General features: G+C 38.7%; 1 protein-coding gene across 5 annotated transcripts in view; it reads right to left on the reverse strand.

Moving 5' to 3' along the window:
- Positions 1-87: 87 nt before the first annotated feature.
- The window catches only part of NCOR1 (nuclear receptor corepressor 1), a 74,206-nt gene continuing 50,045 nt past the window's right edge, over positions 88-24,248 (reverse strand). For 4 of the 5 annotated variants that reach the window (XM_074596149.1, XM_074596150.1, XM_074596151.1 and 1 more), the window contains 25 exons: positions 22,558-22,731; positions 21,499-21,659; positions 20,983-21,103; positions 20,779-20,880; positions 20,177-20,274; positions 19,180-19,348; positions 18,467-18,607; positions 17,011-17,094; positions 16,226-16,482; positions 15,517-15,877; positions 14,769-14,993; positions 13,783-13,992; positions 13,133-13,282; positions 12,416-12,589; positions 11,806-11,971; positions 11,047-11,543; positions 10,466-10,594; positions 9,743-9,900; positions 9,269-9,492; positions 8,712-8,849; positions 6,611-6,753; positions 5,297-5,350; positions 3,982-4,203; positions 3,227-3,409; positions 88-2,999 (listed from right to left, as the gene is read on the reverse strand). In XM_074596149.1, coding sequence (XP_074452250.1) covers positions 2,812-2,999; positions 3,227-3,409; positions 3,982-4,203; positions 5,297-5,350; positions 6,611-6,753; positions 8,712-8,849; positions 9,269-9,492; positions 9,743-9,900; positions 10,466-10,594; positions 11,047-11,543; positions 11,806-11,971; positions 12,416-12,589; positions 13,133-13,282; positions 13,783-13,992; positions 14,769-14,993; positions 15,517-15,877; positions 16,226-16,482; positions 17,011-17,094; positions 18,467-18,607; positions 19,180-19,348; positions 20,177-20,274; positions 20,779-20,880; positions 20,983-21,103; positions 21,499-21,659; positions 22,558-22,731 — 4,529 coding nt within the window. In that variant the 3' untranslated portion in view covers positions 88-2,811. The remainder of the gene's footprint in view (positions 3,000-3,226; positions 3,410-3,981; positions 4,204-5,296; positions 5,351-6,610; positions 6,754-8,711; positions 8,850-9,268; positions 9,493-9,742; positions 9,901-10,465; positions 10,595-11,046; positions 11,544-11,805; positions 11,972-12,415; positions 12,590-13,132; positions 13,283-13,782; positions 13,993-14,768; positions 14,994-15,516; positions 15,878-16,225; positions 16,483-17,010; positions 17,095-18,466; positions 18,608-19,179; positions 19,349-20,176; positions 20,275-20,778; positions 20,881-20,982; positions 21,104-21,498; positions 21,660-22,557; positions 22,732-24,248) is intronic. The other variant, XR_012588518.1, reaches the window with a different exon arrangement.

Genomic DNA, 24,248 nt, shown 5'->3' on the forward strand with positions numbered 1-24,248 from the left:
CGGGAACCCTGCAGCACCCCCTAAGGGAAGTGTTTTGCCTGTTCTCGTGAACATAGCTTGATGCTGCAAAACAAGAGGGAGACACAGGAAAAGCAAATGGAGAACTGATCCCCTTTATTGATTGGTCTGAATCCAGAAGTCACTGTCTACTGAAGACATTGTGTGGAAAAAAAAAAAAGAAAAAAGAGTTGAGTTGTATGATGCATGGGTTTTTCAAGTCTTAAATGATTTCATATCAGAATCACGAAACATATCAAGATGAAAGCATTGTGAAAGCGCTGATCAGAAATCAGTCAAAAATCTGTAGTAAACTACACTTTGTAAACATGATTTACAAACACCTTCCTGTTTGAAACAGGTCAGATGTAATTCCATACTTGAAGATTACTGGAATTGTGGTAAACCCTAACTTAGGCTCTGGAGAGGTTTTTACACTGGAGAAGTTAGAACTCGGATAACAAACAAAAAAGCAGCAACATTTTATGTGCAAATGCCACTCAAGCTGTATCTTAGGAGAAAGTGACTATCCTACCTTGGATATCTTGCTGCTGCAGCAGCAATAACATGAAGCTTTGCAATGAACATGCTATACTTACTGTACAGTTAGCAAAGACATTTGTCTGTACATGCCTCTTTCACGTTGTATTTGTTACGCTAAAAGTGAGAACAAGCGAGTTTTAGAATGGAACTGAACCCTCCACTCCAAATTTAAGTCTACAAAAAGGGCAGATCAACTTGTTTTCCAGTATATGTTGCTGTGGGAACAAAAAGAAGTTAAAATAAGAGCGCAGGTCTACAAACAGGATGAAAACGTCACTACTTTAAGCCAGAAGGGTAAAGGATGGGAGAGTGAGAAAAATCTTTCTTAGAGAAAGACTGCAAGGAGATTTAAGACCGCCAACTCATCTACTCTGATGCAGTGTTTAAAACAAGTAGCAAAATAATTCTGTATTTGCAACACCGTGTCAAGTTTCCAAATGAGTTCCTTTGGATTTTTTTCTTTCTTACAGCAAAAAGGCTTTCCTCTAAAGTACTCAAATTTGCTATTGATAATAATTGAAATTGATCAATTTGCTATTGATACTTCTTCCTGTTTGTAACTGGACCGTTGCTGTCCTTCCGTAAGATGCAGAGCTTACATGGCTTAAGGTTACAGAGCTGCATTATACCTTCCATACAATGTATCGCAAGTACAGTGTTAAATTAAAAATATCTTGACTGGAAAATAACTTCAAGGCAAAGACTCTTCGCAGTGAGATGCAAAAGCAGTTTGGAATCTGACAGACCATGCCACCCCCCAAAATCAGTGCTATCTGTAAATCAGTCCTTCTACCCCGGAAGATTTAAATTCACTTCCTGAGGTCAGTGCAGCAAAAAATAAGATGCTTTTGAAGATGGATGTCAGGACACCCTGTGATACCCACTAACCAGATGTGTGTATACGTGAGCCACAACCATATCATAGCAGGCATTGATAGATGAATGATTAAGGAGAGTCTCCTAGTACCATATACAATTTAAAAATAAAAATAAAAATCACCCTAACAAGTATTGCACACTTCAGGAGTTAAGCCAAGCATTTGTAAGGACTCTCACCAAAGGCTTGCTTATAGAGCTCGGGATTGGGATGGGGATGCAGACTTTAGAATAATTATTACATAAAGATTTTAAAATCAGACTGGAGGAAGGTAAAAATCACAGTACCTATTTCAAACTGGTTGTAACAGTAGCCAAGTAGTTGACTCGTGTGTTGCTCAATTATTCTATAAAAGCATTTTGTTTTATTTAAACTCGGGATGTAGAGGTTTTTCTTCTTAAAGGATTTATCAACCCACCCAGAGCCTCTCTTCAGATAAGCCATTTGCTGTGGTTAAATATGACAGTGAAGTTTAGTAGCCTGTTTTCACTGCATACAATGCAGAAACAGAAAACATTAAGATAGGCTTTTGGGGCACAGTTAAAATTCCCAGTGTGCATAACAGTGAGGTATGCCTCCAGAAGCTGTTCTTTTCGTATTTTTATCCTTTTAAAAATGAACCATAACATACCCATGCAATAATATTTCTGCAGTGTTGCTAAATAAAACCAACTGCACCAAAAATTTACAATGTGGCAGAATTTAAAATTCAAAGAAATATATCATCTTATTCCAGCGAACTGGACTATGTTAATGTACAGAATTATTAAGGGGTCAGTCTTAAAAAAAAAAAAAAATCAACATTTTCACAAGAGCTTGAACACCACTGAGAAAGTGTGTCTAGGGAGGAAAAAAAAAAATATATAAAAGCACAATGCCTGCAAGAAGCGGCACGGCATTTAATGGGCAATGATGCTAGGCCGGCTGGGAGGCCAGGGTTCTGGTTAGGCTAGGCTGGGAGGAAGGCTAGGGTTATGAAGAGTACTCTACACTGGAGAAAATGCTTAAAAAAAAAAATTACAAAATGACCCCCAAAGTTTAGGCAATGATTTGAACATAAGTACACCAGATACTATAGCAAGGGAAAAAACACTGCAAAAAGTACTCTCTATTTACAGAAGAATGATTTAAAGACGTTATGGTTTTCTTTACAAATAGATGTAGAACAGGAATAGTCCACATTTTTAAAAACTCTTTACATATTTATCTTTAGTAAGTCAACCTTCTTGATCACGATCCTCCAACACACGGCCTGTGCAGAAGGCATTTAACGGACTCTCCATCAATTCTTCATTGTGTGGCCCTTGCTCTCTTGGAAAGTCTCTATGGGCACAAGTCAAAAATAGATTTCTTTTTTTGACCCGCAAATTAAAAAAAAGAAAAGTCTGCATAGTTCAGTCATCACTGTCAGACAGAGTCTCATATTGTGCTGAAAGCAGTGGCGCAGGCTCTCGCTCCCATATCCTGTTCTGTTGGTGAGTGGTTGCTTGGCTCATGGACGGTGGGGCACACGCAATGGATGTTGGCGGCGTACTGCTGAGCATCCTCATCGTCAACGGGTTGTAAGGAAACTGTGTTGAACCTGAATCAAAGAGAGGTTCTCCAAGTCAAAACCACGAGCTGTTCTGAGATCCATATCTGAAAAACAGTCTGGTTTTGGTCGTGACAACTAGCAGAAATTCTGCCTCAGGAAATCCTTACATGCTGTAATCTTTTGACCAATATACCAGTGTTGCAGCATGTCTACATCTGACCTTTCTACAAATATCACATCTGGTTTGTTAAGTTTGAAAGAAACCCATTTCTCACCTGTTGATGAAGGCCTATCTTCCCAGGCCCACACTGGAGTCTGTCTGTGGTAGTCCCCTTCTGAATGTACAGATGAGACAGAAGAAGGTCTTTCGGTTCCCAAATATCCCTGTCCCGGAATCGGAGACTTAGACTTCCTGTTATTTGACTTGCCGATCAGCTTCTGCTTGCTGACTCCCCCTCCTGGAAGCAGTAGGGACAGATTTTACAAAAATGTTACACTGCATTTTAGCCTACATTTGTTTCTATAAAAATTATCACCTAACAGCAAACAGGAGTTTCATACTGGTGCCTTCTGGCACGCTGAGTTACTACAATTAGTGACTGTATAGGCCAGTCTAACACATTATGGCTAGAAAATCCCTATTCACATCACAATGGAGTTACGTTTCCATTTTTAGGAAGGGAGAAGTTTTCAGTTCAAGCTAGTTCCACCCGTCCTGTGTTCTTCACAGGTGATGTACTACACATGCATTCTCAAACCACGGAGAAGCTTCAGGTATCTAATACACTCTGTTAGTTATCTCTTCCCCGTTTCACCAGTGTTGTCATTGCCCAAGAAATAACTGGCTAATGCTCCTGAAGTCACCAGCACCATTTTGAAAGCCAGGATTGCTAGAGGGAATGGAAACACCGTCTATGACTTCCAGCGGAAAGACAGTGATTTTCAGTAACACCAAGTTTATTCAAACCCTTTATTTTTTTTTTTTTTTTTCTTTAAGACCATGAAATATTTAGGAGCTGCAATACCTCACCTGAATTTGGTGATGGATTAGCTTCTTCCCTACGTGTCTCATTACTTGCTGATACTGCAGCACTGGAACTGCCAGGTGCAACCGCAATGGATTGTGACATTACAACTCCATGTTCCTCACTCTTGTCATCAAAGTTTCCCATCAATGCTTTCCTAATAATGTCTTCCAGACCCAGATTACTGGCAGGATCTGCAAAGGAATGACCCCTAGAACTGACTGCACCTGGGAGATAAAAGAAAACACACAGGAAAAGGTGGGAGGGAAGGCAAAAAACATATCTCAGAGAAATTATAAAGGGATATGGGAAAAAAATTTAGAGAGAGGCAGAAGGGCCGGGGGAGGCGGGGGGGAACAAAAAATGAATTTTTTTTAAAATGCAAAGCTACATGCTCTAAAGCAGCTGACAATGGCAATGTTAGATGTGCCAGCAAAAAAACAGAGAGCTACAAAATGAGTGCTACTAAATGTCAAACTGTTCGCAAGAGGGTAAATTTTACTTTCATTTTTTAATAGCAAAGGAAGCTGAGCATGCTGATTGTGATAGCATATTAAGTAAAATCTGCAGCTATTATTCAGTTGTAAGAGAAGAGACCAGAAAAATACTTCTCTCAATTATCCATATTAATTTGTCTTATGAAGTGTGATGTGTGTCAAATGTTTATTCCAAAAGTTTGTCTTCCATCTAAATTAATGGAGATCAGCACTTTCTCCATATAAAAGACAGAAGCACTGTACCAGAAGGTGCAGCAACTGGCCAAAATCACATGAAGTCAATGTGTAGTAGTGCAACTCAAGATTCAGGTTTGGCGATTCTTATCTCCCACATTTCAGTTCAATTCTCTGCCTCACCCACCTCTTTAGCACAGTAAAATATTTAATTTCCCCATCTCATAGAAAGTTAGGGGGGGTTATTATTTATTTATCATATTAAAAAAAATTATAAGTATTTTAAATCCAGCAGTTTATAAAGTAAACTAGATTTGATGAACTAATAAGCTCAAGTTTTGTTGAACTACACTGTATTTAAATAAGTGAGGTGCTAACCAATTTCATGATTCCTACCTCTGTGTAGGATTTGCAGAGCACACAAAGAAACATTCTTGCCTAAGTTCCCATTTAAAATATTTTCTGAAACTTCCTTTGGTCATTTTGCTTTTCCCAAAGATACAGGAAACACATTTTCATGTACAATGTTACTTCTTAAATTTTCATTATCTTCCTCATTTACTGGACTCCCCAAAGCATATAAATGAAAGATATTACCTTAGTTTACTTTTTCTGAAACATATATTGTTTCTTTTACTGAAAATCTTACCTGAGGTAGTGACTGCTGGCAAATTGAATATTTCAGTCCCTGGCTGAGCAGTTGCTGCAATTAAAGCACAACATTTGAGTTTTCTGGTACTACACGACAAGCGATCACCACTACTCTCAATGCACAATGTATAATTACTTTGAACCATTTTCAGTGTTCTGCTTTTTCTTTCTCAATCTTCTCAGATGAATGTGCATCTACATCTTCTCAGGAAAATGATCTATACAGGGTAAAAGTATCTTATATGGTGATGGCTAGCCTTCTTTGAAAGATGTTACTTTAGGAAGCAGACTGACTTTGAAGTTTCGCAATCTATGTACTTTAAAATGCAAAGCTGCATTTGATTCGCTAAATACATATTTTAGCATACGAACCTAACAGGCTGAGTATTTGTATGTATTAAAAAAAATTAATGGCAATAACTTCGAAGCTGGCTGAACAGTCCCCCTGCACTATTACCTATATTATGTCCAATTTGAGAACAAAGATTTTCAACCACAACACTGAATTCAACATATAAATGAAGAGATTATTGGCAGCAATGGAAAGTGTGTTTGTACGCCAAGCATGCACACTGAATTTTCAACAGAGCAAAATCTACCGTGCACACAACGGAGACTAAATAAAAAGAACACTGCAACCCTTACTGACCCAGCCTTGCTTCGCAGAATGAGATTCGTTTGCTGCTCAGTGCAAGAGCATTCACTTTCAAACGAACACTTTCTATTAGGTACTGAGTTCACAAACAGCTTGAACTCTTACTACTGCTAATTTTGATACAAGTTCTGCTACGGTTTCTAGGAGAAAAGCAAAAATATAGGTTCTAGTATCATATTCCACCATGTCAGTATCCATTACTGAAACCATATTAAATATTTCTTTTTAACAGCCATAATCATAAGGGCCAAGAAAACACAAAACGTTCAGTTTGTAAGACATCTTTCCAAAGATGAAACAGTTAAATGTTGATACGAAGCAAACTACAGACAGAAAGTTCAGTAGAATGTCAGGTTTCAACAACTCATTAATTATGTGTTTTTTCTGTAGTTTACAGAAACCATTTCCATCTCTCAAATTAAACATTAAAAAGCTTAAATGTGACAGTCCTACATACACCAGCATTGAAAATAATAATAAAAGACCCTAACCATCTTCCAGTTCTTTGGTCATAAATTATTATATATGTGTCTTATATTTACAGGTTCATATTCGTTCATATGGTTTTTGAAACATATTTAGGCTAGAACATCTGTGGATGGCAGTCATGTAAAGCTTAAGCTGGAAAAATTCAGTGAAAAGGCAAGTCCTGCGTACCTATGTCAGAGTCACCTCCACCAGATGAGTTCAGCTTTCGAAATATCTCCTGTTTCTTGGATTTTACCATTGGTGAAGTGTTCTCAAGTTTGGTGAAAAACGAAGGCAGGTAGCTTATACTACCCGGAGAGCGAGAGTCAGTCCTGCCAAGATCAACATGTCAAAGAGAGAACATTTTTCAAGATGTACATTCAAATCTTTCCAAAAGTGGTCAGGCAGAAACCACCAACATTCATATGAGCTTTAGAATTCTTTCTTCAGCCTGTTTTTAGGGGTTTTTTTTGGGACTTGACAAGTCCAGTGACTCTCCAAGGACACCTGCTTTATCCAGGTAACAGGGTTTAAAATTCTACAGCGCACAGAAGTGACCATGTCATGGTCTGTGCTGGAGAGTGGTACAGAGATGACACTCTTACAAATTATCTCAGGGATGCCCGTTTCTGCCTTGCAGCCTGTATGCTGGCTGCAGCTTGCACTGCAAATGAGCAGGTGACAAAATGTTTAAGGTGGAAGCCCATATACTCATCCCTAGCTGCTCCTCCCATTTACAGTCTTCTCACTCTTGTCCCCAGTACGCCACTAAGAAGGATGCAATTCTTTTTAACTCTGTTCACCCACCCTGTCACACGTGGCCCAAGCAAATAAGCTGTTTCTTAGAAACCAGGTAAAATAACCTTACAGATTGGAGCCTGGCTCAAGAGCTGCCATCCTTGCTCTATGGCACAAATTCAGACCAGGATCCACATCCTGTATTTCATACCCCTTATCGATTTTTACATTCACAGGAGCCGGCACACTTTCTGTACATAATTTTTGTCACATTAGCATAAAAAAAATTGCTGAAGTAAATGTCAAACGGACAAGAGGTGCATTTTATCTTCAGATCTTAAAATATGCAAGTTTTAGGCTGTTTACAAAGATGATAAAAGCAGTAGTGTTCCAATTAGAGTTTTAAGAAAAAAATCAACACAACTAAAGCACAAAGAAATTCAGGGGAAAAATCTAAGCTAATACCAGGGTCACGAACAAATTGCACTGTTTTCAAAAGTGGATAAAAACGATCAATTGTATGTTCACTGTGGTGCTTAAGATATTTGAGTTTGTTTACGCAGCAGCAATCTGGCACATCAGCTTTAATTAAAAAGAAAATCCACCCCATACCTAAATTTTAAAAATAATCTACAAACAAAACAAAAAACCCAAAGAGTCTAGGTTTCCTAGTCCAAGATCCTTAAAATTTTAAGTAGTGCGATCCTCCCTGCCGTGTCCCTGAAAATCCTTTCGCATCTAGCTAACATCCATCATGGACTACAACGCTGCCAGCAACTGCAGAGCGGAGGGGGAAATAACAAGGAAAAAAAAGAATCAATTTCACCAGCATGAGCCTTAAATAAGCGGTGAGCACATTGTCAGCTACTCCTCCTTCAGCAGGCAGCAAAGCAAACGACAGAAACATCCACTGCAACGTGCACCTGCCAGACGTCCAAAGACTCCAGCACTGCCACAGTCTGCCAGGGAACGCACACAGTTTTATGTTGCAGATCTGGCAGACTGACAAACAGCCCTGGGAAACATCCTGCCTGGTGCACGGACCTCCTGACACCCCACCTTCGCACCTCCTGGGAATTAAGCTCCTTAGCTTAGTGACATTTCATGGGATAAGGTGCTCTACAATCACACATGTTGGAAACCTGGGTTCCTCCATCCTTCACCAGGACGATATCCAGGAAGCCGATCAGGCTGGAGAAGCCTGAATTATTTAATAAAATTTGTAGAAAATGGACCTTTCCTGAAAATCACTTCAGTTTTATAGAACTGGCACCCAGGAGGAGTTTTGTTATACTGTTTTCTATCAGGTATGACAGAACGCACTGCTCGCACCAAGAAACTTAAGAGAGAACACGCCCAGATGAGTTTCACTCAGGCTTCCCAAAGCACGTCCCAGGTAGCAAGTTTTGAATGCCAGTGCAAAAGGATCAACTCTGATTAACAACTTGCCTGTGGTACCAGAGGAAGATCGCTTAAACTGCTCTTTGATAAAGATACTGTTTGCAGCACAAAAATCCAGAAGAATGGTTTTAAAATTCAAGTTTCTACATACCTCTGTTCAGTAGGCTCAGTTCTTTGGGAAAGCAAAAGAACGCTTTCCTGTTTCTCATGTACAACCGGGACCTGAGGTGGCGAGATTGGCTCGTAGGGCTCTGAAGAGACATGACTCCGTTCTGGAGATTTTCCAGGTCTACATCCATAATTCAAAGAGAGATAAGTACTCTTCATCATGTAATGCAGTAGTTAACACATGTAATTACAGTAGTTACATCACTACTTGGGTCTAATTATATATGTTACATGCTTTACTACACTTGGTGATCTCAAAAAGATGACTTTGAATTGTCCGTAATGATTCTGATAAATTTTAAGTTATTAAATCTTCACCCCTCTAAAGACTGGAAATTAAGCATAAGAAGTGAAGGGATAACTGTTACAAGCTATGTTATGGAGCTAAGCAATTGTCAAAACCAGTGCGATACATTGCTTGAAATAAGACCAAAAGATACTTCTAGTTCCGAGCTACGTTAAGATTACTGTGCTATTTTTCATAAATACCACATTTGGGCATTAATTAAGATTTGCAGTTAAACTGAATGCATGCACTACCTTCCCCTGGACTTGTCAGACAGATTTTCAGGTGACACTCTAGCACTTGGCCGTTGATGGTGGACAGACGGCGACTGTGACTCAGGGCTGTAGCGATTCGATGTCTTTGCTCGAGTAGAAACAGGCGCTGGAGCAGGGGTGGAATTCTGGAATGTAGTGGTGGGAGGTGGCAAAGAGGCCTGAGAAGCTGCTTGGTTTCTAGCAAAGTCTTGTGTAATAATTTGCTGATTGGGGCCAAAAAAATAGAAGAGAGATCTTGGTCAGACATTGTCCAGAGCATACATATTCATGAATTAGATGAATATGAGATAGATTGCAACAAAAAAGATGAGATGATTATAAGTTCAGACATATTATTGTGTAATAGCCACAAGTAAAACTAATAATTACAGAATGATTATGTTCCAAAACATATGTTTTCATCATCAAAATACAACTTTTCACATCTGAAAAGATGACCGCAAATAAACCTACACAGATGTGATCAGCAAGGGTGATAAGTCGATGTGTCCTGGGCACGTGTGCCATCCCTTCTGCTTGGGAAGAGGGAGGCGGAGGTTGCTGGGGTGAAGGGGGTTCCTGCTGTGTCCTGTAGCGGTGAATCGGCCCCTCGTATTGCCTGTTTGGGTCACCTAGTTGAAGAAGAAAAGGTCAGTCTGTTAAAACAGCATTACTGAAGCTTCAAGGTTTGAAAGTTCTGTGCTTACAAATTTGAAAGATGTGGTGTTTCTGCATTGGAATTTAGGTATCCTGTGTGATAACCACTTTTTCCCCATTCATACATAGGCCCTAAAATTTAGATAAATAAAGCTTCATTCCACAATACAGGTGAATTTCAGCTCATTTATCGCCTGCAAACTGTACTGTAATAGTTTGAGCTTTACTAATAGGTAAAAAATTGTGGGCATCAACACCAACATGCAGTAATTTTAAAGAATATATTGAAAATAAATTTATTAGATCAGCTACACTAATGTAAAGGAGCTCTGTTTAATGCCAACTGTCAGTTCCAATATGTTTCCTCTAGTTTTTCCACGGATCACTGCAACAACATACTTCCAAGAAAAGTTTCTGAAAAGTTACAAGAGTGGCAAGCAATCTCTTAGAGACTCCTAAGACATTTTAGCTTTATTATGATTTCACGGTAAATATAAACAAGATAATTGTGAGAATATTGGCACATGAAGATAAACTTACTCTCTGCCTGGCTTGGTTTAGTTGTCTCCTGTTGATAGGGCTGTAGTTTTTCTTGTGTAGGTACAGGTGAATTTGCAGGGCTGATCACCTCAATGGCATCTCCAGGAGCTTCATACCGGTGGGAGGATACTGAGTAGCGAGCAAAGGTTGTGGAATAAGGTGTAAATATCACACAAGGTTTTTGTTGCCTATATATAGCAGCAGTAGTGCTTCCATTAAAATGACACCAGTGAAATGAAAGTCAAAACACTCTTTTTCTCATGATAACTATGGTGAAACAAATATTTCCATAAAGCAGTATTCCAATGCAAACAAAATAATTTTTGTTTCCTAACTTCTGATAATGTAAGTTTATTATCCTGCATTTTATGTTGTAGCACAGAATCTGAACAAAGCAAACAACTCCGAGTTTGCAAGAATCTCGAGTCACTATATGCAAAAACTGTATTTGCTTATGAGGTGTCTCCACTGTGCAGAGCTGAATATTTTATCATTAAACATTAGAAAAATTTCACAGTTTATTATCTCCCTAAAAGGCTAAGACAGACAGCAAAGAAGTAGATAGTTACTAAGATACGTACAACTACTGGAAGAATCTGAACTTTGAGAGCCCCTATCTCGTGCATCCTTGTCTGAAGCAATCTGTCGAGTGATGATCACATCTATGAAGTTAGCAGCAGTAATTGTAGTCTTTCCTCGAGTTCTCAGCTCTTCCTCGTACCTGGATTTAGGAGGAGGTCCTTTCTCTTTACCAGCCTCTGAATAGACTACTGATGAAGACTGTCCCTGGGACTTGCCACCAGAAAAATTTGGAGATGTATAGGGGCACTGGACAGGCCTCTTTTCTACCTCCAGTGTCTTCTGTTCCATCTGCTGCTGTTCAGTAACCACAGCAGACCGGCGTCCCATATTCTCTTCTATCCTGGTTCCTTCGTGCTTATTTTCTTTTGCTTTGGCAACTTCCATCTGAGGAGCAGAGGCTGCAGCATCTACTAGCGCCGCAAGGGCATCAGCAGCAGTATTGTAACGGGACGCTGGCAACCCTTGAGTAATAGAGGGAGCTCCAGGGGTGAGCTGCCTGTTGGCAAACATTGAATATTCTGAATTATATCACATGAAAAAAGAACTAGAGCCATACCACACATACAACAAAGCAAAGCTTTCGTGACACAAATTTCTATCCAAACTGGACTGGGTGAAAATTAATTTCTGAAAAATTCAAGAGCAATAGGATAGTGGTTATCCTCGTCTTGGTAGTATTTTCCTCGGGCTAAATGCACCTTTCAATAAGCTCAAATATTAGAATAGAGATCTCTGCAACAGTAACTTAAGAAACATACATGATACGTAGCTGAGCAGCAGGATCCAAAGGTGTGATTACGCTTGTCCCATTGGTTCCTTGAAAAATACTAGGCCTTTGCTGCAGTATGTTTTCCTGGCTTCTAACTGAAGGAGATGGGGACCGAACATATCCATGACTGCCAGGTCTGCCAGGCTGCTCTGTACCTGCAGAACATAGGGCAAAGGGGAACAAATAAAAAAAAAAAAAATATAGAGATCACTCTTACAACGACGCAGAAATATATCAATGCCATCTCCTCCACATCCTTTCCCAGTTGTCTTCACCACTTTGGATGTATTAAAGCTTTAAATGGCAGTATTCTGTTTACAGCGCTGTAAATGACATGCAAGTTGTGCTAGTGATAACTGGGGTTCACCTTATTCCCTAGGTACTGCGTTGCTATAAGAGAAAGATCAAGAAGCCTGGTACTTGCTGAAGTTGCAGTTATGACCAGAACTGCTAAGTAATAGGAGCCTGCCTTAAGTGCAGACTAAAACCAAACTGTGTAATAAGTTATTAATAAGCTGTGTGTTGCCAACAGCAGCTATAGAAAATGAACAGTTACAGCCTATGAGACAACCGATCCAAATGTAGTAATGTGCACTCACCTGGCCGAAGATAAAGTTCAGCGGGGACTGAAGCTATTCTCTCCCTCTCTCGTTCTCGTTCTCTTTCCCGCTCTCGCTCACGTTCCCTCTCCCTTTCCCGTTCCTTCTCCCTCTCCCTTTCCCGCTCCCTTTCAGCATTTGCAGCTGCAGAAGCTGCCAGGTGTGTAGGGTGTCCTGGAAGGTCCACAAGATAAAATGAAGTAGCGAAAAGAGATACTCAAGCATAATTTGACGTAAACACTTGCCAATATATTCTGCCATCCACTTACAGCAAAATTTCTCAAATACATTTTCATTCCACTCAAGACTATCTCCTTATTTAGGAAGACAAAAGCTTAACATTGCAATGACAGTGGAAGGCTCAACAACTTTTTACTGAAGTGGTTTCTATACAGTTAGAAATTAGACAGCTTATAGACCCAAATTCCACCTTTCAACACATGTAATATGAGGTTGGTGAAATCATAATTAAATGACTATAGATAAAGACCTGACAGAATGAGGCAAATTTTGAAAGTGTCAGCGTTCCTTCAGCTGCTAGTGTACCTATAAAGGATATCATTAAGAAAACCTTTGCTATCCCAGTGAGAAGTGCATGCAAAAAGCTTCGCCTGAGAAAATATCAGAACTCAACCTTAATGAAAGTTAAATAAAGATGGTCAATTATCTCAGCACGTCAGATGATTAGAGACATCACCAAATCCTAAGAGCTCTTACCTGGTGACAGAGAAGCAGGATTGTAAGGCCTGGGAGGGAACGTAAGCTGGGTACCAGGGATATACGTGATTCTCTCCATGGGTGGTGTGCTTGTTCCTCCGGGATGAGGCACTAAGATAGTGGGAGCCATATTGTTCAGGTCAATAATTCCTGTTAAGGGATGACACACATAAGAATGGCCATTCAAGGACAGACGGATGGTCCACTCATTATATATTCTGTTCATTGATAACAGTCAGCAGTGAACGTTTAGTGGGAAAAAAAATATAAGAATAAGACAAGTGCAGAACTATATTCCAGCTGGTTATACTCTCTTAAATCTGGCAATCAGCAATTTAGAAACAAACTAAGTCAGAATTTGCATTTCTAGCACTCCCTCTAATTACATCTTCAACACTAATAAGCCTTACAGCCTTCCCTTTAACAATATTGATTATGTACAGTTTTCCTTTATATCCACAAAAGCCAGTTAGATGTATGACAACTCATTTGCAAACACATCTATACACATGCACTTGTCTGCATGCACCCACCCATCCATCCAAACACATATGTTTATAAGCAGCAACAAAACAACCAAACCAAACAAACAAACCACACCGCATACCCAAAACACACTTTAAAGAACATCAGGAAAAACACAGGCGTACCTCTTGCTCCTGCATACGGGAGAGCTAAAGTTTGCTCTCTAGGAGATAATCCTCTCGTTACATCAGGACGTAAATTGACTTGCATCTGCTGTGAGGTAATGTAGTCATTTAGGATTGTCTGTCGTGTATTCTCCATTGCGTAAAGCTGATACTGACTTGGGTAGCCTGGGGTGGGCGAGAGCTGCCTTTGGAACAGGTAAGCAGCAGCAGCTGAGGGTGAAGGAGAAGAAAAAAGAAGGTTTAGGAAGCAGTATGGGCGATACTGAAATAATGAAAGTTTCAGATGTTTATACAGCTTCAATGAGAAGTGCTACCAATTCTCTCTAGCCATTACCAAATGAATTAAAATAACATTTTAATACTGATGTTTTATTGAAATTATGCACTGTATGCGGACAGAAAAAGATAAATAATCCAGACTGGAGATATGCATTAGAAAAGAGTCTTGATTAAAAGTATAAATCCTGACATTCTCAAAACGTAAAGGGCTGAAACACCTAAAGAAGGTTAGAATACCTCACAGCAGAGGACTAATGGATAGGTTAAAAGGAAGTCTACTGCATTTAATATCACCAGGGACAACCCGACAATCCCTCAGTAAGAATGAATCACAGTCCTGAACAGAGGGGGTCTTCATTACACTTTTATTTTATAGCATCTTCCATATCCTTCTTCAAATAGCTTTCCCGAAAGCTTTTAATATATTTCACAAATATTTAAAAATACTGTCTGAACTTTTTAACAAAACAGAAGCAATCTGGCAGCTTCTAAAAGAGAGTTACAGTACTATACAATAATATTTTAATAAATTTCTTGGTTAGATATTAAACCCCCTGCTAAACTGAAATCAAACCACAACGCTGTGTATATATATCCTTTTATAAATTATATCTGGCCATTGAGAATTGCTTTTTAAAAGTCTCTTTTCTATGCATCAAAGCATACAATATTTCTAAAACTAAAAAACACAACACAAACATATTTACCAGGATCCAGAGCCCTGTGAAATGGCATAGCAGGATCTAAATGAGGAGGGAGGTGACTCCTATAGACTTCAGGAGTTGCTCCTCGGTGATGAGGGTCAAAAGGACTGTGAGTCACCACGGGATCGACCCCCGGGACTGGAGATTTTGCTGGCACACTCTCCCTCTGTGTTGGAGTAAGTGTGTTTTTCCTTTCATGATTTGCTGGCTTCCCAGAAGATATTCCAGCTAAAACAAATGAAAAACCCGAATTAATAAAATGCATATTTTCCAGCAGAAAATTCAGCTGTAGGTATATACCGGCTCCCAAGGAATGTTCTAGAGGACCCTGCAAACTGATACAATAAATCACAGAGAATATTTAATATCAGACTCTTTCTGGTGAAAAATCTAAATCCTAAAACTAAGACTGGTAGCACTTCACCGTATTACCTCCTTCACCTAGATACCTCTGTAATTTAGGAATAGCTTCTGCCCTCAAAACACTTTCAATGTGATCCATAATCAAATGCAAATTGAGATAGAATTGCCTTCCCACCTCTGTGTTACAATACAGCAGATTCTCATTTTCTTATGTCAATTAACAGCTTACAGCCTTCTAAAATTCCTTCCAGCCACCCTCCAAATTGAGAGAAGCCATTAGAATTAAAAAAAAAAAAAAAGCAGAATGGATTACAGAAACCAGTTTAAAAGTAAGTTTAAAATTAAATTATTAAAACTTCGTGTTTTACTCTGGATAAGAAAAACATACCCTCACTAACTCTATTCATCATAGGTGAACTCCTGGACATTGGACTCTGATAGTTCACAGGTGTCCTTCGAGCATTGGTATCATCATAAATCCCAGGGCTCAGCTGTGATTTGGGAGTTTCATGAAGAGTTGACCTGAGAACAGAGGGACCAGAGCTGACTACAGATGTGTGACGGGAACGTACTGCATCCCCGGTCTTCACATCTTCATATTTTCCTCGCTCCACCACCTTCACGTTTTCTGGCACCATTTCCAGCTGAGGCATTCCACGGGGTAGCTTGCTTGGTCCAGTGATTAAAGATTTTACATTATGTTTGATGGCAGACTGGCCAGAGTTGCTTTCATATTTTATGGGTGTGCCCTGAAAAGGAGGAAGAGATCAAGTAAGGTTATCCTGCCAATGTTTCAGTCGTGCTAAAAACCTCACGTTGCTGACACCGTAGTTCATTGCTTCTATCACATCAGCACAAAATACAACTGCATCTTAGGGATTGTTACTTGTCAGTTCTCTCATACTTGCTTGCAAGTGTCTTCCCTACAGGTGAAGTGTCAGGATTTTTCTAATACGCGGAAAATATTTTTAAGCTTTGTAAGTTGGTAGCTTTCTTAGAACAACCACCCCCACTTGTCATTACTCAAATATCCTGAACTGATTTGCTACTTAGTCTGTAAGCAACTGTACAAATCTAGTCGTGCTTTTTGTATTCACCTGAGATATGGAGCCTTCTATGATTGGCCTGGTCGTCTGCACCATTTCAGGAGTCTTGCGACTCTCCTGGCTTAATAGGTCCTGTCTTGGGATTTCATGGATGGAACGACCCATTTCTTTTATAGTAGTGACTCCATCATATGGTTTCCCCTTAGTAATGGCTCCTTCAAACGTCCTTATGGGAGGTGACTCTCTCTTAATCTGTTTAGGGTATTTCAAGCCTTCTTCAAAACTTTCAGCTGTTGCTCTTGGCGTGCCTTTTATAGAAAGAAAGAATCACATTACTGGTATTAATAATTACTAAGTTTCTTTTTTCATAAACAGAGTAACTAACTACATGTCATAATACAGGAATTTTGGTTTGCTATAGTCTACGATAACGTATTCTGAAGACAAAAAAAAATCACCACAAAAATAATACTTAAAAATTCAATCTATTACTGAAAGCATCCCATGTTATTTCAGATGCTGAAATAAAGGAAATAGCATACGGCTTCAGAGGTTTGGGGGAACTGTCAGTGTTCATTTAAAAAAAAAAAAGTGCTAATTACCAAGTATTCACATTAAAACCAGTCTGTTTTCCAAAAAGAAATAAAATGCTATGTTTACACACTAGCTTTGTATGCAGCATATCAGAAAGCTGCTGATTTATGCTCTGAAAATGTTTAATAAAATAAGCTCCACCTTAAACACAGTTACCATTGTTAATAACAGTTTTAAGGTTAAGAAATCCAGATTTTTGAAGACGTAATTAGTGCTTGCCTTCAAAACTTGCACTACTTTACCTTGCATTATAGAGCCAGACAACACTGTTCTCTCTTTCAGTTCAGCATGCGGGCTTCCCCTAGGCAGTGCACGGCATATTAAACCTAAAATTAAAGTGAACATAATTTAGAGAATTAAACAAGTGTTCAAAAAAAAAAAATCCCCTAAAGAACAGAAACCCTCCTTCTCCTTATATACATTACAGATAGTATCTCCATCACAGTAGTGCCCAGAGGGCCCAGCCTCACTATGCCAGGCATTGTATCAACACGTTACAAACACCTTCCTGCCCGAAAAAAATATCTTTGGTTCAAGTATTTATGCTATTACATTGTTGCAAGTTTTAACATATTTAGAAAACACAAGGTATTTCTTATAATTAAGCTTAACTCTTGTCCCAAAAGCAGTCACTACTTCTCTTTACGCTCCACTTCAGTTGCCTTACCTAGTACAGAAAGGTGTTCATGTTGGGAAGCAGGATAAAAAGAAAAAAACACCCCAAAATATACCTCCAAATTAATCAAAGTTCATATGGAATCATGTGGGAAGAGTTGAATTTACTGTTCCTATAGCAGGAATCTAAATCAAACTCCCAGAGAACTCAATTTTCCACTCCTCGAGGACAGAAAATGTGTCAGAGTGATGAGATACAGCATAAAGTATCATAGCAGCTCCTCGCATGCCAAAAGAGCCCAACAGTGAACAAAATGTATCAGCAACTTAAAGACAATGATGAAATTCTACATACCACCCAGAAGTCTCGTACTCATATTGTTCCATCTGATGAAAATGTACACAAAATAGCCTTTAAGGGCTACCCAAGGATGGGACAAAACGCACTTAAGGAGTGAGACTCCACAGTTTAGGCATGAAACATTTCCTTTTGTTTGTATTTTTTAAAAACCATCAGAACAGTTACATAATGGCCTGACTTGACCTTTGCAGGCTTAGTTTGATTACAGTTTATTAAATCAAAATAATACTAGAGATGCCCTGAAGCAGGATACAGCAGCTGTGCGAGTCCTCTGCTTGATAGAATTTAAGAGGTTTATTGCAGGAATGCAAAAGGTCACACCAACGCGTTCCCAAGTTACTATGCCATGGCTGAGACCAAGATTTAAATGAACGGGTGTCTCCATGGAGTCCCCGCTGTATGACCTGGGGTTGTTTGAGCTCTGCTGGGACTGGGAAGAGTCAGTTATGTGTGTCAGATCTCCTGAGAGGCGTACGTGCCAGCGGAACTACCTGCAGTTTTGGTAACGCATGAGCAAAACAAAAAAGGAAAACTAGTATCTACTCCAGTCTTACTTCCAGCCCATTGTAATTGTAGTGATTATTACATAGATTTGGTTAGAAGTATAAGATTTAAATCCAATTTCTCTTTTAGTCTGCTCCACAAAATAACTCGAAGTACTCTTAAATGAATGCAAGAGGTTCGGATAAAACACAAACCACCTTGGAAGCAGCTGTTTTTACCTTCCAGTGGTGCGGACACTGGAGACTCCCGCATTGACATTCCTTGCTTTATATTTCCTTCCATTGTATCATAGCTTCTCTTTAAACTGATTTCATGAGCAGTTCTTGGACTCCTTGTTCCTTCACGAACATTTTTAATAGCTGGAAAAATTTACAAGAGTGTGGTTAGGATATGTGGACAATAGAAAAACAAAAAAGACACACAAGCACTACGTTTAATGAGACCACAGGTCATTAATACTTTAACAACACAACTTAAATATAACACCATAACATTAAATCTCAACCTTAAAAAGATCTTTTATCGTTTGTAAAAAATATATTTGTTCAAACAGTTACTCATTTATCAGTATTTCAATTGAAGTTCAAAGTTAAATGATAACACTTCTTTTGATTTTAAAACAGATCATTTTAATGTTTAACCTTCCAAAATAAAAATATTCCATGACAAATTGGAAATAAACAGCACAGAAATTAAATAGTTAAACTATATTTTAAATACATAGTACAGGAGACTCTTCAGAACACAGGAACAATTTCTGGATTGCTTTAGTTCTCATGCCCTCAAAACCACATGCAGGTCAATACTTCCGACACCCCAGAGACAGGTTTACACCCATCCACTCGGAAGCGGATATGCTTCAGCTACGGATTATAAAAGCAGAACCTGCTGCAGCCTTGACTTTGATCAGGTAGAATATACAAATACTCACTATCATAAGATAAAATATGCCCACTTTTGCCTTCATAAATAACATGGCCTTTGGCTGAAGCTTCCTCTCGGCACTTTTCTGGGCTGCTGTCTTCTGTAGCTAGCCGGGTGATAGTCCCCTTCAACAACGCATCAGCTGCTATGCCAGACTGGGACAGAGCTGGCGTACCCTGCATTTAAATCAAGCAAATATAATTCAGAACATGTGTATTTATTTAAGAGAATAGGGAGCAGTGAAAGGGAAAAAAACCCAAACAACAAACCCAAACCCCATGACACGTTTTAGATCTAGAAAACCAATTACTTTATTAAGCAGTATGGCTTAAACTTCTGCCTCTATTATTGGGCACTTAACCTAAATATTAGTGAGATGATTTGTATGCAATTCGCTACCTTGTTAAGAAATACAGAAAGAAGAAGAGGGAGTACAATATTACAGAAGTATTTCATGTCCTATAACACTATTTTGGAGGAAGATAACATATACTACATACTTAATGATGCCACTAGGTTTTATTTCTATCCAAAGTAATGAAACCTCCCCTTCTCAGTGGAGAATTATTACTATTGCTCTGTGTAACTAGAGATCTCAATCAACCAAAACAGTAGCATTTCAAAAATGATGAGACAAAAGGGCTTAATTTACCTTTTTGGATTTAAATAGCATCCGCACAAGACTGGTTACAGTTGATTTTAATTTTTGAACTCAGGTGTGAAGCTATTTTCACGGAAGTTGCTAATAAGCCTTCAGTTAGGTACACCAAAGGCTCTGCTGGTTTTATTTAAAAAGTTTAAAGACTCATATACATGAAGATAAAATCATGGTAATGCTGACTTCAGCAATAGTGGGATTTGACCATCTGCTTGTATTAAAATTTCTTTTTTGCAAGGCAGTTCTTACAATGTGATATCTATTTCTTTCAGACATGCAAATACATTCAAAGTGATAGTTTAAATATGCTGTTTTGTTACAGCCTTCTGAGTAAGGGGAAAAATACCTGAGTTATGGAGCCTCTCAAAGAAGGAATGGTCTCAACAGAAACCTTATTGGTTGGAGTTCCTCGCGTTATACTTCCCTCCTGTATCGTTGTGGTACCTGATTTGAAATAATAAGACATTCTGATAAATAAAAGAATAAAAAAAAAGTAGCTTCTCTATTTGAAATAATTAAAAACCCTAGTGAGAACGGTTAGTTTACACTAAAATACAGGGAAAAATTCATTTTAGCAGCATCCATCTGAGGCAGTTACACTATCTCTTCTTTTAACATAGTCTTTTACAGACTAAAAGTCTTTTACAGCACTAATCCATGGTATTTAGTCTCTTTTCTTTTGATGTATTTAGGTATTTCACATAGTTGCTCTGCACATGCTCTAGTGAACAACTGCATTTTGACACTGGCATGCCTTGAAACAAATGTTTTTAAATGAGCCATGCAGACAGGAGGAGCTAGCTACAAATGACATGTCTCGGAAAATAGGGAGCAGATTAATCAAATAATACTTAAAAATAACACTTCAGCAGTTTGAGCTCTAGAAGTTAATTCTCTCAGTTTTCTCAGGCTCTGACAAAGTTTCTTAATCTGTATGACTTTCTTTACCTCGAACCACACTTTCATGTTGTGCCCTGACCAGGAGTCCCTCGGGCTGGGAATTCTGACTTCTGGGAGAGAATTCTTCTTGTTTGATATAGGGCAGGGAAGCTATTTAGAAGAAGAAAAATAAAAAGTTTGTTGTGTTTTTTTCTTTAATTATGAGTCATTAAACAGTCTATATAAACCACACATCAGCTTTTCTTTTCTTACCAGATTTGGCTGACTCCTGCTGCCTTGGCAGCCCAAGAGAGATGGAACCCACTGATGGCTTTGCTGTTTCTTGGGTGTAGGAAGCTTGACTATGGGATGTTAAGTAAGTGCCAGGTGTTCCCTGAAACAACAAATATATTATGTGTTAATTCTTGTTTCTGGAAGGAAGATTCACATCTATGTTTAAAGCAGAATGCAAATACTAATATGATCCTATCTCAAAATCCTACAGTACCTCACTGCAAAGTATCAAAGTGCAGAACATCAGGAGTGTAGTGTCACTGTTTGGAGATGCAGTTCACCTAAACTGGACATCCTCAACCATGCTACTAAATGTAAATTACTGCAATACGTTCTGTTTTCTAAGGCATCTGTAATTCCTGGACTTTTAGAGGTGGCATGTATAGGTCTTAAGTGTTAATACTGTGGAACACCTAAACGAATACAAGATGTTGAAGGTTGGTGAAAGGGCAAAAAATTGACATAGCACAGATTTTCCAATAATACTTCTCTTACTTGTGAGATTGAGCCTCCCATGATGAAGGAAGGTTTTTCTGATGGCACACTTGTTTTGGAGGATGGAATGAGAGGAGGTGGTGGTCTGGTGGGTCTGGTTGTTGGAAGGCGGACTCCTTCAGGTATATTGGTTATTACTTGATGGGGTGCTGGCTGGAGAACTTGGGGAAAAATCGTACATTAAATATTACAGTCTGTTTCAGCTCTACGAGTTGTTACAGACAGGAACAGAAATAGCACATTTCATCTCAATTTCTGATGGGAATTGTCTCACAATACCCAAAAGCTATCTAGCTGTATTTACAACCTTGCATATTTAATTACCTCGAATATTTAACCTTGCAGCAAAGTTCAAAAAGAAACAGTAAAAGCTGCACTGTAGAATTGCAGGCTCTGAAAACTAAGCTTTTAAAAGTAACAGCCCAGGGTAGATGCAAGTTTTGTGCTGTTTTCCTATTTTTGAAAAAAGTACCTATTCTTTAAATAGAATGCAACTGAGTCAAGTATAATCTAAGCTTCCCTAATTTTGTCTTTTCTTAGCATGACATTATATTCTGGAGGAAAAAGCAATAATCCAAGTTTCACAATTAAGATCTGTCTGTTATTTCACTATTTTATAAAACATTCATACTATAATATTAAGCAATTACAGTCAGAAACGAATGCCAAAGATAGCAGCTTTCTCTCTTCCTCAACTTCCCTCCTTCATAAGAAAGGCCACCCATGAATATGACGGTACTTGTATTAAGCTGAAAAACTCTTGATGACTTCGTCCCTATGCTGTTCTAACGCTTTTCAGATCATCCTATTTGCTTAATAAAATACATGTTATGCAGCTGATGCAGCAACAAAACCCAAAAATACAACCTCACTGGAGCTAGAAAAATACCAAGCACCTATTTACACAGAAAAGAGAAAAAAATAATCTATTTTCTTCTTTTGTTAATTCACAAAGTGTTTAGAGAACAATTTGATACTACATCAAGTCACAAAACTCTGTGACTACTGTGTCATATCACAGTATCTACATATCATTATGATACGTAACAAAATATTTACCTGGCGGGACACTATAGCGAGCTGCGTTCATATCAGGCTGGGGAGAGGCTTTATTGACTTCTCTTGGAGACAGCCTGTATGGTGATGCCGACCTTGTTGCCGTGTTCTGCACTTGTGCTTCCTGTTCTATTGCTCGCTTGACCTCAGCATAAGGCATATAGGCCACCGGTTTTCCTGTGAAGGTTAAAGTTACCAGAAAGAAAAGAACCCTGGGATTAGAAATTAAAGTCAAAAGGTCCAGTTTACAGCACAATTTTAACAAAGGGTCTACTCCAATGTCAGATGTACTCATCAGGTACAAATGTCTCAATTAAAAAGTAGTATTAAGGTACAGCTTAGTTTAATATGCTCTTACGTATATACTTCTATATCCAAAGCTTTGAAAAACTTTCTCATGCTTCCTATATGTGAAAAACAGTATCTGGATCCTTTAAGTGAAAGCTCTACTATTGAAAAAGGTTTCGTTTAAAGAAGGTTCCTTTCCAAATCCTGTGCATTGGCCAGGTTTACGTGTAAGTTCAGCCAGACCTACATGCCAATCCCACCAGACAAAAAGCCTCCCTTCTTTGTTTGCTTGCCCAGAGAAGTTACAAATCAAATTTCAAACACCAATCTTGCCCATCAATGGTGTTTAAAGGGAAAATATATTTTTACTGAGTTTAGGAAATTAAAAATCCAGTACCAGAACTTCACAAATTCCTCTCCCTTGGCAATGGACAATTTAAGTATTCGAAATGACAAGCCAGAACAAGTCTATTCCAGTGAAGTTACATCTTTAACCTCTGTAGTCAAAAGAAAGATGGCACTAGTCATCCCATAATAGCTTTCTAAAGGATCCTTGCCATTTTATTTCATGGTAAAGTACTGTGTAGGTTGTCATAAGCCAATTCAACACCAGGCCCTTTAGTCTGACAAGACACGCCACAACAGAGGCAGTGTTCTGACCTATGCAGTGCAAGGTTTTTGCAGAGTCTGTGGGCTCTCTGCTGCTCGCAGCAGTGGGTGGACAAGCTTCATCTGCACAGTGTGTCTGAGGAAGCAGCTGCCATAATGATGTGATGACAACTCAGCCTCTTCTAGTTTTCAGATTAAGACGTCCAGGCTTGTAGAATCCATTTACATTAACCGTGTTATCCCTCCCTCTCTGTCTGCCTCAATAACCACCTTGATTTTTGCTGGCAGAGACTTTACCCCAGAACTTTCCCACACTTCCTAATACCGTACTGCCAATGCCAAGAGTTATTCAGGTGGTATTGCAGTTAAACAGTACTTTTAAGCAACCCCAGACTTTCTACCTAAAGAAGCAACTTCCAAAACCCACAATCTTACCCTTCCCTCCACAAATCTACAAGCTCCCTTCTCACTATTTGAACAGGCAAAAAAAAAAAAAAAAAAAAAAAGGTTGTCTCTTTCATTTTACTTAGGTAAAAGTAATTAAGGTGAAGCATTTTTCATAACATAATTTAAAATTATTATGCATATTAAATACAGACTACTCAAGTTTCCAAGAACATGATACTTTATGTTGCTAATGCTGCAGAAACAACACACAAGAATATAAAAATCTAAAAACTCAGAATTATGCAACTGTGATGATATCTCTAACATTGTAACATTCAGCACATCAATCTCACTCATTTCATTTCCCTGTTACAAAGTACAGTTTGGGCACCCATTCCTTTCCTAGTACA

Source organism: Larus michahellis, chromosome 7, assembly GCF_964199755.1.
Source record: "Larus michahellis chromosome 7, bLarMic1.1, whole genome shotgun sequence".
Classification (NCBI taxonomy): domain Eukaryota; kingdom Metazoa; phylum Chordata; class Aves; order Charadriiformes; family Laridae; genus Larus; species Larus michahellis.